We start from the raw sequence: 18,312 nt of genomic DNA, 5'->3' as shown, positions 1-18,312 counted from the left end.
GGGATCTGCAAAGAACTGGAGCCAGGATCCATCCCCCTCCCTCGGCCAGCAGCTGCTCCCAGCCCACCCAGGGAGGGGCCAGGCGGGCAGGGGGCTGTGAGCAAAGGTGCTGGAGGGGAGGAGTGGGGGTCTCTGAGCCAGGAGCCGCCACAGCCAGGCCTGTGCCTAAGCCCCTGCTGCAGCCGAGGGCGGCCACTGCGAGCACAGTAGGGCCAGACCCAGGGCCGGGAGACTGGAGATCTTCCCCAGGAAACAGGTGAAGCCAAGAGGTTCATGTGAGCTGGACTCAGGCTAATCCACAAGCAAGGGGGAGGGGAGTAACAGCTCAGCTCCAATGGCCCCCATGCTGGCCAGAGGTGGCATTCACGAGGCCCTGCCAGGAACGGGGCCGCCAGGCTGGATCCGGAAGGAGGGGCCCTGCCAGGAACGGGGCCGCCAGGCTGGATCCGGAAGGAGGGGCCCTGCCAGGAACGGGGCCGCCAGGCTGGATCCGGAAGGCGGGGCCCTGCCAGGAACGGGGCCGCCAGGCTGGATCCGGAAGGCAGGGGGCTGCCAGGAACGGGGCCGCCAGGCTGGATCCGGAAGGCAGGGCCCTGCTAGGAACGGGGCTGCCAGGCTGGATCCGGAAGGCGGGGCCCTGCCAGGAACGGGGCCGCCAGGCTGGATCCGGAAGGCAGGGGGCTGCCAGGAACGGGGCTGCCAGGCTGGATCCGGAGGGCAGGGCCCTGCCAGGAACGGGGCCGCCAGGCTGGATCCGGAGGGCAGGGCCCTGCCAGGAACGGGGCCACCAGGCTGGATCTGGAAGGAGGGGCCCTGCCTGGAACGGGGCTGCCAGGCTGGATCCGGAAGGAGGGGCCTTGCCAGGAACGGGGCCGCCAGGCTGGATCCGGAAGGAGGGGCCTTGCCAGGAACGGGGCCGCCAGGCTGGATCCGGAAGGAGGGGCCTTGCCAGGAACGGGGCCGCCAGGCTGGATCTGGAAGGCGGGGGCTTGCCAGGAACGGGGCCGCCAGGCTGGATCCGGAAGGAGGGGCCTTGCCAGGAACGGGGCTGCCAGGCTGGATCTGGAAGGCGGGGCCCTGCCAGGAACGGGGCCGCCAGGCTGGATCCGGAAGGAGGGGCCCTGCCAGGAACGGGGCCGCCAGGCTGGATCCGGAAGGCGGGGCCCTGCCAGGAACGGGGCCGCCAGGCTGGATCCGGAAGGAGGGGCCCTGCCAGGAATGGGGCCGCCAGGCTGGATCCGGAAGGCGGGGCCCTGCCAGGAACGGGGCCGCCAGGCTGGATCCGGAAGGCGGGGCCCTGCCAGGAACGGGGCCGCCAGGCTGGATCCGGAAGGCAGGGGGCTGCCAGGCCGGATCCGGAAGGAGGGGCCCTGCCAGGAACGGGGCCGCCAGGCTGGATCCGGAAGGCAGGGCCCTGCCAGGAACGGGGCCGCCAGGCTGGATCCGGAAGGCGGGGCCCTGCCAGGAACGGGGCCGCCAGGCTGGATCCGGAAGGCGGGGCCCTGCCAGGAACGGGGCCGCCAGGCTGGATCCGGAAGGCAGGGGGCTGCCAGGCCGGATCCGGAAGGCAGGGCCCTGCTAGGAACGGGGCTGCCAGGCCGGATCCGGAAGGCAGGGCCCTGCTAGGAACGGGGCCGCCAGGCTGGATCCGGAAGGCGGGGGCTTGCCAGGAACGGGGCCGCCAGGCTGGATCCGGAAGGAGGGGCCCTGCCTGGAACGGGGCTGCCAGGCTGGATCTGGAAGGAGGGGCCTTGCCAGGAACGGGGCCGCCAGGCTGGATCCGGAAGGAGGGGCCCTGCCTGGAACGGGGCTGCCAGGCTGGATCTGGAAGGAGGGGCCCTGCCAGGAACGGGGCCGCCAGGCTGGATCCGGAAGGAGGGGCCTTGCCAGGAACGGGGCCGCCAGGCTGGATCTGGAAGGCGGGGCCTTGCCAGGAACGGGGCCGCCAGGCTGGATCCGGAAGGAGGGGCCTTGCCAGGAACGGGGCCGCCAGGCTGGATCTGGAAGGAGGGGCCCTGCCAGAAACGGGGCCGCCAGGCTGGATCTGGAAGGCGGGGCCTTGCCAGGAACGGGGCCGCCAGGCTGGATCCGGAAGGAGGGGCCTTGCCAGGAACGGGGCCGCCAGGCTGGATCCGGAAGGAGGGGGCCTGCCTGGAACGGGGCTGCCAGGCTGGATCTGGAAGGCGGGGGCCTGCCAGGAACGGGGCCGCCAGGCTGGATCCGGAAGGAGGGGGCCTGCCTGGAATGGGGCTGCCAGGCTGGATCTGGAAGGCGGGGCCCTGCCAGGAACGGGGCCGCCAGGCTGGATCCGGAAGGCGGGGCCCTGCCTGGAATGGGGCTGCCAGGCTGGATCCGGAAGGAGGGGGCCTGCCTGGAATGGGGCTGCCAGGCTGGATCTGGAAGGAGGGGGCCTGCCTGGAATGGGGCTGCCAGGCTGGATCCGGAAGGAGGGGCCCTGCCTGGAACGGGGCTGCCAGGCTGGATCTGGAAGGCGGGGCCCTGCCAGGAACGGGGCCGCCAGGCTGGATCTGGAAGGAGGGGGCCTGCCAGGAACGGGGCCGCCAGGCTGGATCCCGAGGGCAGGGCCCTGCCAGGAACGGGGCTGCCAGGCTGGATCCGGAAGGAGGGGGCCTGCCTGGAATGGGGCTGCCAGGCTGGATCCGGAAGGAGGGGCCCTGCCTGGAATGGGGCTGCCAGGCTGGATCCGGAAGGCGGGGGCCTGCCAGGAACGGGGCCGCCAGGCTGGATCCCGAGGGCAGGGCCTGCCAGGAACGGGGCCACCCGCCTGGATCCGGAAGGCGGGGCCCTGCCAGAGGCTGCCAACCACACCCCCAGGAACAGCCCAGAGCGCGAGGCAGCCCACGGGCTGCAGGGCAAGGCCGCTCAGAAGGCCGCGAGGCTCCAGAGTCGCCAAGGGATGGTCGCTGTCCTGGGGGAGTGGCCCAGGCTGGGCCCTGCTGGGGAACTGACCAGTAACACCAGGACAGAGATGGGTCCAAATTAAAAACTCTTATTTAAATTCTCCTCGGTGCCCGCTCCCCACGGGACCCGGGCTGGAGCCGCCGCGCTGCGGTGCAGACAGTGCGCTCGGCAGCAGCCCCCGCGCAGGACGCCCCGTGATCCCGAAGAGCCCCCCGCTACCCCGCCTCTGTGCAAATGAAAGCAGCCCGGCCGACGCAGCCGCCCCAGCGCCCGTCACTGGGGAGCCTCCCTGCTGCCAGGCCGCCCGCTGGCGGGACAGGGCTCTGCCCGCGCCATCGGTCTGGCCCCACGGCCGGGCTGGGCCGCCGAGAGCCCGCCACCTAGACAAAGTTGCTGGCTGCGTGCCAGCTCAGTTGCCCAGGGGCCTTGTGCCCGAGTCCCTTCCTGGCCAGCCGGTGTGGCCCTATTTGCGCCGGCTGAAGATGGACTTCTTGCCGGGGTTCTTCTCGCCCACACTCAGGCCGATGAGCAACCGCGCCTTCTCGTCCTCCTCCTGCTGCTGGATGGTGCCGTCCGGCTTGCTCTCCAGCTTTCCCCGGGCCTCCGCCCCGGCAGCCGGCTTCAGACGCAGCTTCTCCTTGATCACCTGCACGAGACGACAGCGCGGGAGCTGCAGCCTTGCGGCGTGCACAGGAGCACTGGGAACCAGCCCGAGGTTCGCACGCGGCGCCGGCGCTAGCCCGTCTACCGCCACTCGCCACAGCGGGGCGGCCCCGCGAGAGTCCCGCAAACAGCCCCCCAGAGCGCAGCCAACAGCGCTGGGAACCGTTACAAGGGGACAGAACGTCTCGCTGTGCCTATCCCTCCAGGGGCGCCCACGTGTGCAATGCTGCCTACAGCTGGGGCCTCCTCATCTCGCAAGCGATCTCTTGGCATTGAAAACGGGTGAGAATGGGCAGCAGAGATGATGAGGGGGTGGAACGGCTGCCATAGGGAGGGAGATTAATGAGAGTGGGACTTTTCAGCTTGGAAAAGAGGCGACTGGGGGGGATACGGTAGAGGTCTATAAAATCATGACGGGTGTGGAAGAAGCGAATAAGTAAAAGTTATTTAAATTAACAGGCAGCAGGTTTAAAACAAACCAAAGGAAGTTTTTCTTCACACAGCGCGCAGTCAACCTGTGGAACTCCTCGCCAGAGGAGGCTGTGAAGGCCAGAACTTTAACAGGGTTCAAGAAAGAGCTTAATATAGTCATGGAGTATAGGCCCATCAATGGCGGTTAGCCAGGATGGGCCTCTGTGGGTCAGGGTCTGGGAATGGGCAACGGGGGAGGGATCACGTGAGGATTCCCAGTTCTGTTCCCTCCCCCTGGGGCACCCGGCCTTGGCCGCTGTGGGCAGAGGGGGCCCTGGGCAAGATGGACCCAGTGTAGCCGTTCTGCTCTTGACGCCCCAGCCTGACTGATGGGAGGGGGCCATAACCCAGTGCCAACAGCTGCCTCCAGAGTGCCCCAAGCACCGGGGGCCCTGAGGGGCTCCTGTGAGCCGGGCCGGGCCCTTACCTGTGCCACCAGCGCCTTGCGGCTGTCCCGCTTCACAGCCATGGCGAAGTCCAGCCAGGTCCACGTGTTGTTGTGATACTCCAGGCAGGGCAGCACCAGGTTCAGGTCGCCCCAGTCCACGCTGTTCTTCTCGCCCTGCGCCAGACGCCGTGTCAGACCCCTGGCTGGGCTCCCAGCGAGACCCAGCAGCCAGAACCCCTGGGCTCCGGGGCACACGGGACCCAGGGCAGGGAGCTGTGGGGCAGCGCCCTCTTCCCCGCTGCCCACAGCTCAGGGCGAGGCCTGGTCCCCAGCCAACCACGTGGAAGTGAGAGTGCAGGAAGAAGGCCCCCGGCAGCAGCCAGAGCCCCAGGGCAGAGGGGAGGCAGAAAATGAACTTCAGGTTGGAGATTCTGTTCCTGCACATGCCACGGCTCCCCTCCCCGCCACGCCCACAGCTCCGCCCTCCCCAGCCCCCTGGGGCTGCCCCGCCCCGGGCACCGGGCTGAGGCTGGTGCTGACCTTGTAGCTGACGCAGAGAGGCACTTGGGGGATCTTGATGTAGATGAAGGAGTTGTTCATGGCCGCACGCTCCTTCATCTTGTCAATGTCGTCCACAGGGTGCTGGGAGGGACAGAGCCACCGTCAGCAGAGCCAGCAAAGGGGACGAGGCGCACGGCTGGGCACTGGGTTCCTCTCCCCCTGCCAGGCCTGTTCTGCCCGTGCTGCTCAGCATGCAAGGGGAGCTTTGCAGGCCCACGGGGGAGCCCCCCAGCCCGGGGCCAGGACTCCCCAGACGAGGGGACAGGCGGCAGGGCGGGTACCTCGGGGGCTTTCCGGAAGGACCTCCTGACCCCTGTCGTCCGGTTCAGTCCCTGGGTCACTCCTTTGCCCGGGCCCAGCGAGTCGTCAGCCGCAATCAGCTGCCTCGGCTTCACCACCGGCATGCCTGGGAGAGAGAGACGAGCGCTGGGGCCGTGGGCACCTCCCCGCTATGAGCAGGCGCTGGATTTCCAGCCCCCCCGGCTCGGCTGAGGCGCCCTCTCTGCTCAGAGCTCGTCCTCTCTGGGGCGGAGCTCCACCCCCTGCGCCTGGCCCTCATTGCTGACCCCTTCCGTGGCCCTCGGCCTTCCGGAGCCCCAGCCCAGCGCCAACAGCAGACACAGCCCAGGGCTGCACCCGCCCCCTCCCCGCTTTCCAGAGCACGTTGCCCCAAACGCGAGAGCTGCCCTCCTGGCTGGGGATCAACGCGGCTCTCGAGAACCGCCCTGTCCCACCGCCGGCGCTGGATCCAGGGACGCTGCGACGCGGAGCCCTCGCCGCCGGCCCCCTGGGGGCCCCCTGGGCGGCCGGTGTGCGCCAGCATTGCACTGCCCAGCACACTCACCCGTCGTCACCAGCTTGGACTTGTCCTCCTCGTCCCCCAGCTCCTCCTCCTCCACGCTGCGCCCGGGGAAGAAGAAGCCCATCATGCGGTGGAAGAACTGGTGGGTGAGCTGGATGGTCAGGGGCACCACGTTCACCTGCAGGAGGAGGCGCCGGTCAGGGCCCGCGGACCCGCAGGGGCCCCCCGCTGCTCCAGCGCCCCAGCCCCCTCACAGCCTCACCTCGAAGTGCTCCTTGATGGAGATGCCTCCCACCGGGGGCCGCACCTTGCTGAAGATGCGCAGCGCCAGCTGCCGGCCCGACTGGCAGGAGCTCTGTGGGCGCAGCACCACCTGCGGGGCACGGGAGGCAGAGGTGGGCGGAGGCAGCCGCAGGCCCAGCGCGTCGGGTTCTGCCCGGGCAGGGCTGGCACCTACCTTGTAGATGGCGTTGGGCAGCAGGTTGTTCATTGTCACCCAGCCCAGCTCCAGGAGGTGCTCGGCCGTGTCGTCCGACTTGTTCACCTGCAGAAGAGCCATCAGGCGAGGGAGCCGCGCAGGGGCCGGGGCCGCACATAGCAGGGGACACGCAGCAGGGGACACGCAGCAGGGGACACGCAGCAGGGGACACGGAGCAGGGCGTCCCGGCTTTGCTGTCCTGGCCACGTCACCCTGCTTCATGTCCGCTGCTGCCACTGAGTGCAGGGCGGACCCCTGGTGCCAACCCAGGCACCTCGGCTGAGGGGAGAGGTGGGCGGAGAGCAGAGCAGGGGGGTAGGAGGGAGGCGGGGGCAGGGTGAGGGGAGACGTGGGGCGGGGGCAGAGCAAGAGCAGGGGAAGGGAGCGGGGGGCGGTTCCTCCCACCTCTCCTTCCCACAGGGGAGCCCCTGTGCCCCCCAGGCAGGCACCTGGTCCCGGCCGGTACCTTGCTGTAGAGGAAGCGCTGCAGCTCCAGCTCCGCGATGCCCAGCTGCCCGTCCTCCTCGGTGAGGCGCCAGCGCGCCTGGGCAAAGTAGAACTCGGTGCGCCGGGCCACGCTGACGTCCTCCGGCGGCTTGCGCAGCTCCATCTTGTTGGCCCGCTGCAGCTGGAAATCTTTGAAGCACCTGCCCGAGTGGGCGAGGGAGCCGTGAGAGCCGGCCCGGAAGCAGAGCTGGGCGCTGTGGCTCCGGGGAATGGGGTTCGGGGCCGGGGCTCTGGGGGATGGGGAATGGGGCTCGGGGCCGGGGCTCTGGGGAATGGGGCTCGGGGCCGGGGCTCTGGGGGATGGGAATGGGGCTCGGGGCCGGGGCTCTGGGGGCTGGGGAATGGGGCTCAGGGCCGGGGCTCTGGGGGATGGGAATGGGGCTCGGGGCCGGGGCTCTGGGGGCTGGGGAATGGGGCTCAGGGCCGGGGCTCTGGGGGATGGGAATGGGGCTCGGGGCCGGGGCTCTGGGGGCTGGGGAATGGGGCTCAGGGCCGGGGCTCTGGGGGATGGGAATGGGGCTCGGGGCCGGGGCTCTGGGGGCTGGGGAATGGGGCTCGGGGGGATGGGGACTGGGGAATGGGGCTCAGGGCCGGGGCTCTGGGGGCTGGGGAATGGGGCTCGGGGCCGGGGCTCTGGGGGATGGGGAATGGGGCCGGAGCTCTGGGGAATGGGGCTCGGGGCCGGGGCTCTGGGGGATGGGGCTCGGGGCCGGGGCTCTGGGGAATGGGGCTCGGGGCCGGGGCTCTGGGGGATGGGAATGGGGCTCGGGGCTCTGGGGGCTGGGGAATGGGGCTCGGGGGGATGGGGACTGGGGGATGGGGCTCGGGGCCGGGGCTCTGGGGGCTGGGGAATGGGGCTCGGGGCCGGGGCTCTGGGGGATGGGGAATGGGGCCGGAGCTCTGGGGAATGGGGCTCGGGGCCGGGTCTCTGGGGGATGGGGAATGGGGCTCGGGGCCGGGGCTCTGGGGGATGGGGCTCGGGGCCGGGGCTCTGGGGAATGGGGCTCGGGGCCGGGGCTCTGGGGAATGGGGCTCGGGGCCGGGTCTCTGGGGGATGGGGAATGGGGCTCGGGGCCGGGGCTCTGGGGGATGGGGCTCGGGGCCGGGGCTCTGGGGGATGGGGCTCGGGGCCGGGGCTCTGGGGGATGGGGCTCGGGGCCGGGGCTCTGGGGGGCTCGGGGCTCTGGGGGCTGGGGAATGGGGCTCAGGGGATGGGGACTGGGGAATGGGGCTCGGGGCCGGGGCTCTGGGGGCTGGGGAATGGGGCTCGGGGCCGGGGCTCTGGGGGATGGGGAATGGGGCTCGGGGCCGGGGCTCTGGGGGATGGGGAATGGGGCCAGGGCTCTGGGGAATGGGGCTCGGGGCCGGGTCTCTGGGGGATGGGGAATGGGGCTCGGGGCCGGGGTTCTGGGGGATGGGGAATGGGGCTCGGGGCCGGGGCTCTGGGGAATGGGGCTCGGGGCCGGGTCTCTGGGGAATGGGGCTCGGGGCCGGGGCTCTGGGGAATGGGGCTCGGGGCCGGGGCTCTGGGGGATGGGGCTCGGGGCCGGGGCTCTGGGGGATGGGGAATGGGGCTCGGGGCCGGGGCTCTGGGGGATGGGGAATGGGGCTCGGGGCCGGGGCTCTGGGGAATGGGGCTCGGGGCCAGGGCTCTGGGGGATGGGGAATGGGGCTCGGGCTCTGGGGGATGGGGAATGGGGCTCGGGGCTCTGGGGGATGGGGAATGGGGCTCGGGGCCGGGGCTCTGGGGGATGGGGAATGGGGCCAGGGCTCTGGGGAATGGGGCTCGGGGCCGGGTCTCTGGGGAATGGGGCTCGGGGCCGGGGCTCTGGGGAATGGGGCTCGGGGCCGGGGCTCTGGGGGATGGGGCTCGGGGCCGGGGCTCTGGGGGATGGGGCTCGGGGCCGGGGCTCTGGGGGATGGGGAATGGGGCTCGGGGCCGGGGCTCTGGGGGATGGGGCTCGGGGCCAGGGCTCTGGGGGATGGGGAATGGGGCTCGGGGCCGGGGCTCTGGGGAATGGGGCTCGGGGCCAGGGCTCTGGGGGATGGGGAATGGGGCTCGGGGCCGGGGCTCTGGGGGATGGGGAATGGGGCTCGGGGCCGGGGCTCTGGGGGATGGGGAATGGGGCTCAGGGCCGGGGCTCTGGGGGATGGGGAATGGGGCTCGGGGCCGGGGCTCTGGGGGATGGGGAATGGGGCTCGGGGCCGGGGCTCTGGGGGATGGGGAATGGGGCTCAGGGCCGGGGCTCTGGGGAATGGGGAATGGGGCTCAGGGCCGGGGCTCTGGGGAATGGGGAATGGGGCTCGGGGCCGGGGCTCTGGGGAATGGGGAATGGGGCTCGGGGCCGGGGCTCTGGGGGATGGGGAATGGGGCTGGGGAATGGGGCTGGGGAATGGGGCTCGTGGCTCGGGCCAGCCCCTCCCTGCTCCGCAGGGGCTGCTACCTGATGAGGATGTTCAGCTCTTCGCTCTCCAGCTGCAGATCCGCCTTCTCCCGGCTCAGCTGGAGCTGCAGCTTCTGGTTCAGCTCCAGCAGGTTCTTGTTCTTGCTGTCGTCCTGCAGAGACTGGAGCGCCGGCACCCGTCAGCCCCCCCCGGCCCGAGCAGAGCCCCCCCCGGAGCCTGCCCCCCCCCCCCTGCCCCCCCCGGCCCGAGCAGAGCCGCCCCCCCCGGAGCCTGCCCCCGCCCGGCCCGAGCAGAGCCCCCCCCGGAGCCTGCCCCCGCCCGGCCCGAGCAGAGCCCCCCCCCCCGGAGCCTCCGCCCCCCCCCGGAGCCTGCCCCCGCCCGGCCCGAGCAGAGCCCCCCCCCCCTCCGCCCCCCCCGGCCCGAGCAGAGCCCCCCCCCCGGAGCCTGCCCCCGCCCGGCCCCGCCCCCCCCCCCGGCCCGAGCAGAGCCCCCCCCGGAGTCCGCCCCCCCCGGCCCGAGCAGAGCCCCCCCGGAGTCCGCCCCCCCCCGCCCCCCCCCCCCCCCCCCCCGGCCCGAGCAGAGCCCCCCCCGGAGCCTGCCCCCGCCCGGCCCCGCCCCCCCCCCCGGCCCGAGCAGAGCCCCCCCCCCGGAGTCCGCCCCCCCCCGGCCCGAGCAGAGCCCCCCCCCCCGGAGTCCGCCCCCCCCGGCCCGAGCAGAGCCCCCCCCGGAGCCTGCCCCCGCCCGGCCCCCCCCCCCCCCCGAGCAGAGCCCCCCCCCCCCTGCCCCCGCCCCCCCGCCCCCCCCCGGCCCGAGCAGAGCCCCCCCCCCCCCGGAGTCCGCCCCCCCCCCCCCCGGCCCGAGCAGAGCCCCCCCCCCCGGGCCCCCCCCCCCCCCCGGCCTGAGCAGAGCCCCCCCCGGAGCCTGCCCCCGCCCGGCCCGAGCAGAGCCCCCCCCCCCCAGGCCGCCCCCGCCCCCCGGGGCCCCCCCCCCCCCGGCCCGAGCAGAGCCCCCCCCCCCCCCCTGCCCCCCCCCCGGCCAGAGCCCCCCCCCCGGCCTGAGCCCCCCCCCCCCGGAGCCTGCCCCCGCCTGGCCCCAGAGCCCCCCCCCCCCCAGAGCCCCCCCCCCGGAGCCGCCCCCGCCCGGCCCTAGCAGAGCCCCCCCCCGGAGGCCGCCCCCGCCCAGCCCTAGCAGAGCCCCCCAGAGCAGAGCCCCCCACCACCCAGCCTCCAACAGAGCCGCCCCTGGAGCCCACCGCAGTCTGGCCGGAGCAGAGCCCCCCCCCACGCAGCCCGAGCAGACCCCCCCAGAGCCCCCCGACCTGCCCCCACCTGGCTCAAACAGAGCCCCGCCCGCCCGCACCTTCACCACGGAGTACATCTGCTTCTCCAGCTGGCGGATGCGGGCCACGTGCTGCCGCACGGCCTCCTGCAGGTGCAGGATGCTGCTGCGCTGCTCCTCGGGGTTGCTGGAGATCTCCAGCTGGAAGCGCACCCTCTGCTTCTTCTCGCTGTGCTCCTGCGGGCAGAGACGGGCGGGTGAGGGGTGGCGGGGGGGTGCCAGTGCGCCCCCCGGGCCCCCGCTACCTTGCGCTTGGGCTCCACGTGCAGCAGCAGGTTGTTGACGATGTCCAGGATCATGGCGTACTGCGCCGGGTTGGTGGAGATCTCCAGGTCGTGGTGGATCAGTGTGAAAGTGTCGACAGCTCCTGGGGAGAGACGAGAGGCAGGGTGGGGCGGGGCAGGCCAAGGGGAGCCTGACTGGCCCCCGCGGGCGCCGACAAACCCGCTGCTCTGCCTCTGAGCTGGGCTTCGCCGGAGCAGGCCCCGAGCCGGGCCCCTCCCTGCGCGTGCAGGGCAGAGCCGCCCGCAGAGACCGCGCCCAGCGCTGGCCCGCACCCTCCTGTTTCTTCAGCAGGTCCTCCTTCTCCGCCTGGGCGGGGGCCTCGGGGGGCTTGATCTGCGTGGCCAGCTCGGGGTCGATGTCGTGGCTGTAGCTGATGTAGTACATGCGGCAGCTGCAGCGGGAGATGACCCTCTGCACCTGCTGGGGCTGCTGGGCTTCCGAGGGGTGGTTCCAGTCTGGGGGCAAACGGGCGGCTGTCAGGGCCAGGCCGCAGGCAGCCTGTGGGGGGAGGCTCTGGGGTGGGGAACCCCCCGCGTCCACACGAGCCGGCTCGCCGTGCTGACCTGTGGTGGTGCTGACCATGCCGCCCACGGCCTGCCCGCTCTCCATCAGCTCCTGCACCGAGTCCAGGCTCCTCTGCCGATGCTCCTCGATGTTCTTCACCTGGCGCAGGAGGGAGGAGGCTGGTGACGCCCCAGAGCCAGCAGGCTGGAGGGCGTGTCCCGGGGGCTGGCCTGGCAGCCTCTCCCCCAGCTGCTGGCTCTGGGAACCTGCCCGGCTGTGGCTTTAAGAGGCCCCAGGGCTGCCTCTCGGGCCGTGGCCGATACAGCCCCCCACGTGGCACTGGAGAGCCCTGCCCCCACCCCAGCGGAGCGCCTCACCTCCAGCCACAGCTGGCCGTCCTCCCGCTCGGTGGGGCTGCTCTCAGTGGTGGCGAAGTACTGCATGCCGTCCAGCAGGCAGGTCCACGAGGTCTTCTGCTTCAGGCAGTCTCCGTACCAGGCGGGGTGGTGCTGGCACTGCAGGAGCTGGGCCTTGGCAGCCGACACAATCACGCAGCCCTCCGTTTCTGCACCCCGCAGCACCATCTGCGGGAGGACAGGCCCCTCAGAGACCCTGCCAGCTCCCAAGCCGGGAGACAAACCAGAGCAAGGAGGGCCTGCAGCATCTGCCCCAGTGGCATGGCCAGGGAAAGACACAGCTCAGTGACCACTGTGCCCAGCAGGGGGTGCTGTGGGGCGACTCCCTGGCCTCTCCCCACAAGGGGCACTGTGGGGAGTGGGGCAGGAGGGGGCTGTGGAGCAAGCACCTGGCCTCTCGCAGGGGGGGTGCTGAGGGGCGAATTCCTGGCCTCTCCCAGCAGGGGGCGCTGAGAGGCGAGTTCCTGGCCTCTCCCAGCAGGGGGCGCTGAGGGGCGAGTTCCTGGCCTCTCCCAGCAGGGGGCGCTGAGGGGCGAGTTCCTGGCCTCTCCCAGCAGGGGGCGCTGAGGGGCGAGTTCCTGGCCTCTCCCAGCAGGGGGCGCTGAGGGGCGAGTTCCTGGCCTCTCCCAGCAGGGGGCGCTGAGGGGCGAGTTCCTGGCCTCGCCCAGCAGGGGGCGCTGAGGGGCGAGTTCCTGGTCTCTCCCAGCAGGGGGCGCTGAGGGGCGAGTTCCTGGTCTCTCCCAGCAGGGGGCGCTGAGGGGCGAGTTCCTGGCCTCTCCCAGCAGGGGGCGCTGAGGGGCGAGTTCCTGGCCTCTCCCAGCAGGGGGCGCTGAGGGGCGAGTTCCTGGCCTCTCCCAGCAGGGGGCGCTGAGGGGCGAGTTCCTGGTCTCTCCCAGCAGGGGGCGCTGAGGGGCGAGTTCCTGGTCTCTCCCAGCAGGGGGCGCTGAGGGGCGAGTTCCTGGCCTCTCCCAGCAGGGGGCGCTGAGGGGCGAGTTCCTGGCCTCGCCCAGCAGGGGGCGCTGAGGGGCGAGTTCCTGGCCTCGCCCAGCAGGGGGCGCTGAGGGGCGAGTTCCTGACCTCTCCCAGCAGGGGGCGCTGAGGGGCGAGTTCCTGGCCTCTCCCAGCAGGGGGCGCTGAGGGGCGAGTTCCTGGCCTCGCCCAGCAGGGGGCGGGGGCAGGAGGCGCTGCAGGGGGCACCTGGCAGTTGACCAGCTCGAGGAGGCAGTTGCGGGTGAAGATGTCGTCGGTCTGGCAGGCGGCGATCCCGCACAGCTGCTCGCTGGCCCCCGACTCCTCCTCCGTGAAGACCACGAACTTATCTGTCTCCTCAATGAGTTTCTGCAGCATGTAGGCCCCTAGGGAGCATAGGTGGGGGAGGGCGGAGAGAGTCAGGGCGGGGATGGGGGGGCCAGGCACCACAGGGGGGAGCCAACAGGGGGCAGGGGAGTAAGGGGATGGGGGGGGCGGCACCGGGGGAGGCCCTGGGGAGCCCACGGGCGGTGAGGAGTCAGGGGATGGGGGCCGGGCACCGGGGGAGGCCCTGGGGAGCCGACGGGCGGCAGGGAGTCGGGAAGGGGGCCGGGCGGGGGGGAGGCCCTGGGGAGCCGACGGGCGGCGGGGAGTCGGGATGGGGGCCGGGCACCGGGGGGGAGGCCCTGGGGAGCCGACGGGCGGCGGGGAGTCGGGATGGGGGCCGGGCACCGGGGGGGAGGCCCTGGGGAGCCGACGGGCGGCGGGGAGTCGGGATGGGGGCCGGGCGGGGGGGGAGGCCCTGGGGAGTCGGCGGGGAGTCGGGATGGGGGCCGGGCACCGGGGGGGAGGCCCTGGGGAGCCGACGGGCGGCGGGGAGTCGGGATGGGGGCCGGGCACCGGGGGGAGGCCCTGGGGAGCCGACAGGCGGCGGGGAGTCGGGATGGGGGCCGGGCACCGGGGGGAGGCCCTGGGGAGCCGACGGGCGGCGGGGAGTCGGGATGGGGGCCGGGCACCGGGGGGGAGGCCCTGGGGAGCCGACGGGCGGCGGGGAGTCGGGATGGGGGCCGGGCGGCGGGGAGTCGGGATGGGGGCCGGGCACCGGGGGGAGGCCCTGGGGAGCCGACGGGCGGCGGGGAGTCGGGAAGGGGGCCGGGCACCGGGGGGGAGGCCCTGGGGAGCCGACGGGCGGCGGGGAGTCGGGAAGGGGGCCGGGCACCGGGGGGAGGCCCTGGGGAGCCGACGGGCGGCGGGGAGTCGGGATGGGGGCCGGGCACCGGGGGGGAGGCCCTGGGGAGCCGACGGGCGGCGGGGAGTCGGGAAGGGGGCCGGGCACCGGGGGGAGGCCCTGGGGAGCCGACGGGCGGCGGGGAGTCGGGAAGGGGGCCGGGCACCGGGGGGAGGCCCTGGGGAGCCGACGGGCGGCGGGGAGTCGGGATGGGGGCCGGGCACCGGGGGGGAGGCCCTGGGGAGCCGACGGGCGGCGGGGAGTCGGGAAGGGGGCCGGGCACCGGGGGGAGGCCCTGGGGAGCCGACGGGCGGCGGGGAGTCGGGATGGGGGCCGGGCACCGGGGGGAGGCCCTGGGGAGCCGACGGGCGGCGGGGAGTCGGGATGGGGGCCGGGCACCGGGGGAGGCCCTGGGGAGCCGACGGGCGGCGGGGAGTCGGGATGGGGGCCGGGCACCGGGGGGAGGCCCTGGGGAGCCGACGGGCGGCGGGGAGTCGGGATGGGGGCCGGGCACCGGGGGGGAGGCCCTGGGGAGCCGACGGGCGGCGGGGAGTCGGGAAGGGGGCCGGGCACCGGGGGGGAGGCCCTGGGGAGCCGACGGGCGGCGGGGAGTCGGGATGGGGGCTGGGCACCGGGGGAGGCCCTGGGGAGCCGACGGGCGGCGGGGAGTCGGGAAGGGGGCCGGGCACCGGGGGGACAGGCGAAGGAGCTGTCCAATGTGGGGCAGGGACCCGGCGGCTGGGCACTCACCCCCCGAGGGGCCCCGCTCGCTGGCAGTGCCCGTCCGTCTCTGCGGGGGAAGGGCAGCGGACAGCGGGCGCCGTTTCAGCTTCTTGGCTTGCAGCTGGGTGTCGAGCTTGAGCCCTTTCAGCGCCTCGGTGGACAGGTTGCGCTTGAGCACGGCCGCCTTCTTGTAGCCGTCGTAGAGGCCGAAGGCGATGTCCCGGTTGGTGGTGGTCCAGGACGCCCGCAGGTCCACCAGGTGCAGCTGGTGCGTGTGGAAGGCGTCGGCCCCGTCCCGCATGCTCAGCTCCTGCGACCAAGCCAGGTCAGACACGGGGCAGAGCAGCCCCCGGCTCCCACCCCCAGCCCAGCCCTGCGGGCCGTGGGCACCCAACCCCGGCCACGGCCCCTCTGGGAGCCTGGGCTGCCATCGGAGAGGGGCAGCAGCCGCACCCAAGGCTGCCAAGACTGCGGCCTGTGGCCCAGCGCCCCGCCCCGCCCCGCCCCAGGGCCCCCCGCCGAAGGCTCGTGCCGCTGCGCCAGGCTAGGCCACGGTGCCCCTCCCCCGTGAGCCGGCGGCACCTCTTCGGCCGTGCGGTTGCTGTGCCGCTGGTAGGTGAGGGAGGACAGGCTCAGCAGGTGGGTCTTCTTCACCCGCGCGTCCAGCCGGTGGTCGGCGCTCTCCTCGCAGGGCGAGGCCATGAGGTGCACCGTGACGGAGCCCAGGTCGCTCCCCATCTGCGTGACGCTCCACTCCGAGATGAGCCGCCGCATCACCGTGCCAGCTGGGGAGGGGCAGGTTAGTGAGCCAGGGACCTGCCCCGCCCCTGCCCCGCCCCTCACCGTGAGCCCCGCTCCTGCCCCGCCCCTCACCGTGTGCCCCGCCCCTGCCCCACCCCTCACCGTGAGCCCTGTCCCTCACCGTGAGCCCCGCCCCTGCCCCGCCCCTCACCGTGTGCCCCGCCCCTGCCCCGCCCCTCACCGTGAGCCCTGTCCCTCACCGTGCCCCGCCCCTGCCCCACCCCTCACCGTGAGCCCTGTCCCTCACCGTGTGCCCCGCCCCTCACCGTGAGCCCCGCCCCGCCCCTCACCGTGTGCCCCGCCCCTCACCGTGAGCCCCGCCCCTGCCCCTCACCGTGTGCCCCGCCCCTCACCGTGTGCCCCGCCCCTGCCCCACCCCTCACCGTGAGCCCTGTCCCTCACCGTGAGCCCCGCCCCTGCCCCTCACCGTGTGCCCCGCCCCTCACCGTGTGCCCCGCCCCCTACCCCGCCCCTCACCATGAGCCCCGCCCCTGCCCCGCCCCTCACCGTGAGCCCCGCCCCGCCCCTGCCTCACCTTGGGGGATGAGGCGCTGCGTCCCACGCGTGAACACGTGCCCCTGGCCGCACTCCAGCTGGACCCCGCGCTGCTGGGCAAAGGAGGCCCAGTAATGCACCTGGGGGCACAGACACGGGCGCTGAGAGGCCGCCCCCCGGGCCGCAGGGCGCCGGGGGAGGCCCAGCCCCGCTCACCTGCAGCTGGGGGAAGAGCGCCGTGTAGGACAGCTGCTTGTAGTGCTGCCCTAGCTTCTTCTTGCCGGGCTTCATGTTGTGGAAGAGCTTCCCGCGGCAGATGGGGCGCGTCACGCTGGTCCAGGTGGCCCAGAAGTTCTGCATCCACCTCAGGGTGCTGCTGTAGAGCAGGATCCGGGGCTGCGAGAGCTCTGAGAGCAACACACGTCAGCACTGGGCCCCGGGCTCCTCCGGCCACCCCGCCACCCCGCCACGGCTCAGCCCCGAGTGCGTGGCCAGGGCAGGGGTCTCCCCAATGAACAGCCCCCCAGCTCCGGGCAAGGCCGGGCCCCGCAGGCCTCACTCACCCCCCGGGCGGGCCAGGTCCATGCGGATGGAGAGGTTGAGGTTCTCGGAGCGGAAGGCCCGGTAGGAGTCATGGTGCTGCCCCACGAAGCTGGGGGCGCGCAGCACCACGCCGTGGTGGTCCTGGGGGTTCCCGTGGCAGAGCCACTGCAGGTCCAGGGTCATGCACAGCTCGGGCAGGTGCAGGAAGCAGCAGTCGTCGTACCTGCGCAGGGAGCAGGGGTGGGTCGCTGGCAGGCTCCGCCCCCGCCCCCCGCCCTCCGCCCCCACCGACACTCACTTGGAGGCCGTGCGGACGTTGACGTCCAGGTCGCCCTTGAAGACGAACTGGCCGGGTCTCCAGTGGAAGGCCAGGTGGCTCCACTCCCAGTGCATGTTCTCCGTGGTGTTGTAGGGGTCCTGTGGGGGGCAGGTGGGGTGAGAGCAGCACACGGCGGCCCTGGGCAGGCTCTCGGGGCCAGCCCTCACGGCTCACCTCGGCGGCCAGCTGGTGCAGGTTGGCCTGCTCGATGTCCAGGTGCCAGTCCCCGTGCAGCAGCAGGCGGCTTTTGTCCCACCAGGGCAGGGGCGGGCTGGGGTCCTCCGAGGCCTTGGTGAGGAGATCCACGCACTGGCCAATCAGGGTCCAGGCCGGGTCCCAGCAGGGCCCCCACACGATGGTGCACTGCAGGATCTCCGCTGGGGACAGACAGTGGCTCAGGACAGCTGCCTGCTGCCCCAGACACAGGCTGGCCCCAGGGCCCGTCTCCCACCCCCCCACTCCACTGCACGAGAACAAGCCGGCTTCACCCCCACCGCCCAAGGAGGGCAGCACCTGCCCCCTGGCTCCTGGAGCCTAAAGCCTGGTCCAGGGCGCCAGGGGTAAATGGGCAGGACCCACACGATCATCCCGCAACCCCCAAGCAGCCCGGCCTGGCCAGAAGGAAACCTACCCCATGCACATGGCCCGGCAGCAGGGCCCTGTCCGCCCCCAGCGTCACGCCGCCGGCAGGCTCAGGGCTCCCACAGGCCATGGTTCTCTGTGCCCCGTAGGCCTGGGCCCACTGGTAGCATCGAGGCCCCCCGAGCCCACTTACAGTGGAAGTCGTGGTAGAACTTCAAGGGAGGCATGTTCCTGTCCACGGCCGTGTCCCCCCACGGTGCCCCGAGCTTCAGCAGCTGGCGCCGGCGGGAGCAGGCCTGGCCGCTCTGCTCCGTCCCGACCAGCCGGCCCGAGAGCCGCCAGTCCCGGATCTCAAACAGGTAGCGGGGGTAGTCCCGGATGCGCACTGCGGGGAGAGCCGGAGGCCGCGCTGACCGGGGCAGCCTGCACTCGCCCAGCCCTGCGGTCGGGGGCAGGCCAGGCCTCCAGGGAAGTGCCCCCCGCTGGATCAGGAGGGGCCCTGCGGCGGGGAACCCCAGTGCTCCGCCCGCCCACGGCCCGGGGACATCGCGCCGACAGGGAGCCTGCGCTGTTAATTAGCAGCCACCTGCAGTCGCGGAGCCTCGTGAATTCGAATCGCTGAGTCGACCAGTCGCTGGTCCCCGGGGGCGGGGCCGGCAGCCCGTGTGCTCCCCGTCGCTCCGCACTGCTGCCTCTGGGGCAGCGCGGGGGGCCAGGCGGGGGCTGGTCCGCGAGGGGAGCGGCTTTAAAAACCAGCTCCTCATCGCCTGGGGGTCCAGTCCCAGCACGAGCCCTGAGCCGGGCTGCCTGGCCCCTGGCTCCCAAGACACTGGAAATGCAGAGCGGCAGGGCCCGGACCCCATGCAAGCAGGACTGGCCTGGCTGCCAGGCAGCCTGCTAAGCGCGTACTG

General features: G+C 73.2%; 1 protein-coding gene across 1 annotated transcript in view; it reads right to left on the bottom strand.

Annotated features, from left to right (window-relative positions):
* Window positions 1–2,994: 2,994 nt before the first annotated feature.
* The window catches only part of BLTP2 (bridge-like lipid transfer protein family member 2), a 30,019-nt gene continuing 14,701 nt past the window's right edge, over window positions 2,995–18,312 (bottom strand). Inside the window, exons 17-39 of the mRNA XM_089772089.1 lie at window positions 17,595–17,786; window positions 16,994–17,196; window positions 16,799–16,917; window positions 16,521–16,723; window positions 16,174–16,364; window positions 15,998–16,097; window positions 15,244–15,446; window positions 14,689–14,971; window positions 12,939–13,096; window positions 11,703–11,909; window positions 11,385–11,484; window positions 11,094–11,276; window positions 10,782–10,903; window positions 10,558–10,713; window positions 9,237–9,358; window positions 6,752–6,932; window positions 6,265–6,351; window positions 6,070–6,180; window positions 5,850–5,985; window positions 5,287–5,411; window positions 4,985–5,086; window positions 4,484–4,618; window positions 2,995–3,568 (exon numbers count right to left, since the gene is read on the bottom strand). Coding sequence (XP_089628215.1) covers window positions 3,386–3,568; window positions 4,484–4,618; window positions 4,985–5,086; window positions 5,287–5,411; window positions 5,850–5,985; window positions 6,070–6,180; window positions 6,265–6,351; window positions 6,752–6,932; window positions 9,237–9,358; window positions 10,558–10,713; window positions 10,782–10,903; window positions 11,094–11,276; window positions 11,385–11,484; window positions 11,703–11,909; window positions 12,939–13,096; window positions 14,689–14,971; window positions 15,244–15,446; window positions 15,998–16,097; window positions 16,174–16,364; window positions 16,521–16,723; window positions 16,799–16,917; window positions 16,994–17,196; window positions 17,595–17,786 — 3,602 coding nt within the window. The 3' untranslated portion in view covers window positions 2,995–3,385. The remainder of the gene's footprint in view (window positions 3,569–4,483; window positions 4,619–4,984; window positions 5,087–5,286; window positions 5,412–5,849; window positions 5,986–6,069; window positions 6,181–6,264; window positions 6,352–6,751; window positions 6,933–9,236; window positions 9,359–10,557; window positions 10,714–10,781; window positions 10,904–11,093; window positions 11,277–11,384; window positions 11,485–11,702; window positions 11,910–12,938; window positions 13,097–14,688; window positions 14,972–15,243; window positions 15,447–15,997; window positions 16,098–16,173; window positions 16,365–16,520; window positions 16,724–16,798; window positions 16,918–16,993; window positions 17,197–17,594; window positions 17,787–18,312) is intronic.

This window comes from Pelodiscus sinensis, chromosome 21 (genome assembly GCF_052426305.1).
Source record: "Pelodiscus sinensis isolate ZL-2025 chromosome 21, ASM5242630v1, whole genome shotgun sequence".
Classification (NCBI taxonomy): Eukaryota; Metazoa; Chordata; order Testudines; family Trionychidae; genus Pelodiscus; species Pelodiscus sinensis.
The sequence above is the reverse complement of the archived record's forward strand: the minus strand, read 5'-3'. Positions and strand labels throughout refer to the sequence as shown.